This window comes from Arvicola amphibius, chromosome 9 (genome assembly GCF_903992535.2).
Source record: "Arvicola amphibius chromosome 9, mArvAmp1.2, whole genome shotgun sequence".
Lineage (NCBI taxonomy): Eukaryota > Metazoa > Chordata > Mammalia > Rodentia > Cricetidae > Arvicola > Arvicola amphibius.
The window spans coordinates 84,363,286-84,368,903 of NC_052055.2; the positions used below are offsets into that span (position 1 = coordinate 84,363,286).

Consider the following 5,618-nt stretch of genomic DNA (forward strand, 5'->3'; position numbering starts at 1 on the left):
AACATGCTCAACAGTGCCTTATGAAGCATGTCAGAAATTTAAATTGCAGTTTCTAAAGTCAAACATTTTTATGTAATGCAGGCCTAAGTTATAACTTGATACTTGCTGATGAATGATAAAATAACAGTAGAAACCTTATTTAAGAAACCGAATCATTATGATGGGTATACAAAAGCAAAACAACAACAACAAAAAAAAACATTAGAGTCATCATTTACTTAATATTATGCATCCCAAAAGTAATATTGCAGGTAACTACAATAACTCTTAGAAGTATTCAAAAGAGCTATTCTCATTTGTTTTCTTTATTAAATAAATTTATCATTTACTTTTTAATATGATAATATATAATTTACCCCTTTCCTCTGTGCTCTCCAAAACTTCTTATATACCTCTCATTTCTACCAGTTTTGTCATTTTTACTTATTCTGACTTATATAAAATGGAATTTCAAAGAAATTTTAATTTGCAATTTTTCTGATGGCGATTTATGTTAAATATTTGTTCTAATGCTTATTGGTCATTCCAGCTTATTCTTTCGAAGACTCCCTATTGAGTTCAGGAGCTCAATCATTGGTCATATTATTTTGGGCATGTTTAATTTTTGGAGTTCTTCATTGATCCAAGAAATTAATTCCTTATAAAATATTTACTTGGACACAATTTTGTCCCATTCATTAAACCATTGCTTTGCTGTCTAATTGTTTTCTTTGCTCTATGAAATATTCTGGATTGAATAACACAATTTGTCAATGATTGGCATTATTTCCTGAGCTAATGGAACTACTTCCAGTTATCCATTGCTTATGACAGTACATCACAATGGTTTTTCTAAATTTTGCCTAGAAGTTTCAGTCTTAGATTTTATATTTTTAATCTGTGTTTATAGGTTAAGCAGCAAGGATCTAGTATCATTACTCTATTTGGATATTTGATTTCCTAATGAATTCATTGAAGAGATCGTAATTTTTTCCAATGTATGATTTTGATTTTTTAAGTTATCAAAATAAAATAAGGCATTACAGTAGAACTATATTATAATTATAATATAGAATAGAGATGCTAATCTTTTCATAATACAAATATATGAAAGATTTTCAACTTTCAAATAACTTCAAGAACAGTTTGGATAATCAGTTTAATCATGTTTGTACTCAATATTTTGACTAGTAATAAATAAAAGAGAAACAAGAACACTATATCAGAATAAACTAAAAGAACAATAAAATTTTGAACAGAATATTTAACTTTATTTTAATAAGTATTTTATTATATATAATATACATATTCTTATAATAATATACATATATAATATACTTTTATTATCTATAACAATATGCACACATATATATTGTACTCATGTATAATATATATATATATATATATATATATATATATATATATATACATGTTCTGTTTCCTTGAAAACCAATGCATAAGAATGTGTCTCTATGTGATAACTCTATTGTGTCATAACAAGGTGAGGGATATATCATGATATCTTATTTTTCATATAACAAAAAAATGTGCACTTTAGAAAAAACAAATCACAATTAGTTGTAAAATATGCAACAGATGGTGAGACTTATCATCATTCTTTCAGGCTAATTGTAGTCTGTCTGCATTTGGAACTTGCTTTTCCCAGAAGATGATGCTGGGCAGACGCCATGATGACATCTGGTACACTCCTAATGTAGTTAGTTTGATATACCTCATGTATTAAATTCTGTACATTTTCCAAAATAACAGCTGACAAGTGCAATTGACCACCTGGGAAAAGACAATTTCAACAGGAAGAGAAGAGCATATTTGATCTTTTCTTCTGATGGTTGTGAAGTTACTGACTGCTTTATACCTACTTAGGATGGCATTTTTAATAATCAGCATATTATTTGATTTGGAAATAAATATTTTCAAAGACAGCCATTAACTGTCATGCATCAATGCCTTACAGATGATTGGCCTACCATGGCTCTTAAAAGTGTAAATGTGCTCTATAGAACATCCTCAGAGGAAGTGTTACAGAGGCAACATCAAAGTATCAATTAATAACAAATACGTTCAGTAGAAAATGAAAATACATCTTACCAACAGTTGAATACAGTGGAATATTCTATAAATCCTATTAAGAACTAAAAGAAATATAAGTGAGTTTTTCAAAAAGTACTTAGTATCTTAATATTTTGCTATGGAATAAAAAGTCTTTAGAAATTTTTGGTGGTTCAATGAGCCATGTAACATCGGTTATTAATACAAGAGTATCATCACTATACTGGCACAAGAAGCATATGCTGTAACACTACAGTGTTGATTTAGCAATCTTATTGAGGTCTTCACAAAATGCATGATAAATCACTTTATGTGCCTAAAACAGAATATTTACATGGTGTGATATTTCTGTTTTTAATATGACTATATTTGCTTTAAAAATTTGGAAAATTGCAAGTGTGATATCTCTTTCAATAAGTTGCAAGGATTACCACTATACGCACATTAAATTTATCTGGAACTTCAATGAATAATGCAATGATTTATCCATGTTATATAAAAATTCAAAGCAATTATTCTTAAAATGTGTGAAAATAGGATTGAAGTGGCTAAAAGTTCTTAAGAGAACAATGAAATTAAGAACTCCAACAGCATTTCTTTTTCTCAATTCAGTTCAACCACAATATCTGAAAACATGCTTGTTACTAGTTTACAGAATTTTATAATTGATTTAAATTATTCACAGAAATAGCAAACAAAATGTATATAAAATTATTCCTGCTTCACACAAGAAAAGAGAATGCTAGACCAGGTGGTGGTGGAGCACGCCTTTAATCTCAGGCAGAGGCAGATCTCTGGTCTACAGAGTGAGTTTCAAGACAACCCAGAACCACCCTGCAGTCCTCGCCGTCCAAGTGCAGCACCCAGGTGTTGGTGGTCTTTGATCTGTTCTCCATGTACTTCTTAAGGCTTTTCCCATCGATCTCCAGAGTGTACTCATAAGCAAAACCACTGACAGCATCTATATTTATGGTGGCTTTGGTTTTTGCAGCTCCAACGCAGAAGGTTTCTTTGCCCACCAATTTGAACATCCATTCTTTTCTTATTTCTTCCTTCCCATCCACATACACAACTCGTTTGCCTGATGTGGTCCCTTGCTCAAATTCAATCTTGTGGATTCCATCACTTAATGCAACGTCCCAAACAGCTACAAGGTCTGTCATTTTTTCCAGGCTATAAGGAGGGCTGCCCGGCGCCCGGCATTCTCTTTTCTTGTGTGAAGAAAGAAAGTAGAAAGATACTATGGATGTGTGGTGCAATGGTCAAAAAATGGAGACAGCAGGCGAGTTTGTAGACGATGGGACTGAAACACACTTCAGTGTTGGGAACCACGACTGTTACATAAAAGCCGTCAGCAGTGGGAAGAGAAGAGAAGGGATCATTCATACACTCATTGTGGACAACAGGGAGATCCCAGAGGTCTCTCAGTGACTGCTTCTTAATGAGTTCTGGGCTGAAGAGGTGACGTCAGGACTTGCTAATGACTGTGGTAATTAAATGTGTTCACGCTGTACATATCGGTAGAGTTAATCTGCAATGTTTTTATTTTTATCTTTTGTTACTTGAAACTGTAATATTCCAATGGTCAAGAAAAATGGAATCATAAAAATTTATTTTTTAACTAATGTGTTTCTAATTCAAATGGAAAATAAAATATGGACCAAAACCACTAACATCTCACCACAGTAACCTTGACTACAGTCAACACTAAAATAAAATGGTGCTGCTGGCTGTGTCCTACAAAAAAAAAAAAATTATTCCTGCTTACATTTTATAAAACAATTTGCTTGTTCATGCATCAGTATACTATTTCTCCTCTTATTCAATACGCTGGAAAAAAGTAATAAAATATAAATAAGGAAATCGCTCTTAACTAAAGAGTCTATCCAGCAAGTCTGTATTTAAGGAATACAAGTTTAGCTAAACAAAATAATAGAATTTTATGCAAACAGTCTTGATTTTAATACTAAAAGGTATACTGAATTTAGACATTAGAAAAGAAGAAACACTATACACACATACACAAATAAATAAATTAATTAAATAAGTAAATAAATTTGTGTACTTAACAATTTATGTAAGGAAACAATATTTTAAAATTATTTTAAACACATTATTTTGACAATTGGCTATTAATTTATACAATAATTAAATTGAATCAAAACATTATTTATATAATTACTGATCATTGTCAGTTCCAAGATAACTCAGATATGAAATTTTTTAGAAAAACTAATTAAACTATTAGGACCATTTTCCATATATAAAAACAAACCAAATAGTTTCTAAATGAGAAGAAAGAGAAACTTTCTCAGTATCTATCATCTATCTCTCTATTTCTATGTATGTATGTATGTATGTATGTATGTATGTGTCTATCTGTCTGTACATCTATCTAAATATCTGTTTTATATAAGTTCAGTTGCCTACTTATCTATCTACATTTATGTCTTTCTATATAGCTAAACTTGAATTTTATATAATTAAATGTTAACTTACATGATATGAAGGTATATGCCTAGTCATCTGAGTTAATATTAATAAGTATGCAATTTACTTCTGAATATAGAAATTATTTTGTAGTTAGACAGTGATGTTAGTTGGACAGTTTTACAAACAAGTAAAACACTATGCTTTATATTTTTTAGATTATGAATGTGAAGTATAACTTATTGAAAATATAAATATATAAAATATTAATTTAAAGGAAGTTTTGAAGGGATAAGAACATATGCTTATATCCTGACTTCTTGGAAGGATGAAACTGGTGGATTAATTGAGTCTAGGCTCGTTGTTTGACTGAGCATCATAGTGAAATATTGGGTTTAAAAATTTGATGAATATTAAATAAACAAAGAGCTCAAGTAATTCATGTTCTATAACAAACTTACAGGTAACATAAAACATGTTGATATTAAAATTAAGAGTTTAATAGGAATATTGTACAAATGACACATCAAACAATATTAAGGTCAGAGCAATGAAATTTGATGATTGAATGTTTCTTGTAAAAAAGAAATCAGTGCCGAAATATTGGTTATTGAATAACACATACACGCAACACAACACACACACACACAGGGTAATATAACTTGTTTAATGTTTTTGAGGAAACAAGAAATCAAAGACAACACTGAACATCCTCAATAGACCACACAATGTCACTCTGTCCTGATATTTCTTAAATTCTGAAAATTGAAAGAAGTAAAAAGAAATACCACCAACTGTTTGAAATATATACTGACATTTCTCCAATAAATCTACCATAAAATTATCCTATCCAACTGACTTATATTTAGCAAAAAAATGTAGCTACATTAAAATATAGCAAAGATGAATAACATCAGGTTGTTTTACTTGGGACTACAGAGAGCGAAACTTTATTATATCTACCAGATGGAGACAAGGGCTGTCTGTGTAAATGTGGACTTTTTCTACACTAAATTCCTACCAGTTTTAATCACTAGGCACCACTCTTGTCAGATGTCAAAGCTAAGTTCTTGGAAGAAGGCAGATTTTTTGACTTTGGAATGATGGTTTATGTAGGACTGTTTATGTAGTATGCTTAT

The 5,618-nt window shown here is 30.4% G+C and overlaps 1 protein-coding gene across 1 annotated transcript; it reads right to left on the reverse strand.

Annotated features, from left to right (window-relative positions):
* Positions 1-2,812: 2,812 nt before the first annotated feature.
* On the reverse strand, positions 2,813-3,233 carry LOC119823510 (fas apoptotic inhibitory molecule 1-like). Its single transcript, XM_038343555.1, has one exon. It carries the CDS (start codon positions 3,210-3,212, stop codon positions 2,826-2,828), a length of 387 nt encoding a protein of 128 aa, XP_038199483.1. The 5' UTR covers positions 3,213-3,233; the 3' UTR covers positions 2,813-2,825.
* Between the last annotated feature and the right edge of the window lie 2,385 nt (positions 3,234-5,618).

Excerpts from the sequence above, each read along its gene's own strand:
- LOC119823510 (XM_038343555.1), bottom strand. The coding sequence starts at position 3,212 with ATGACAGACCTTGTAGCTGTTTGGGACGTTGCATTAAGTGATGGAATC.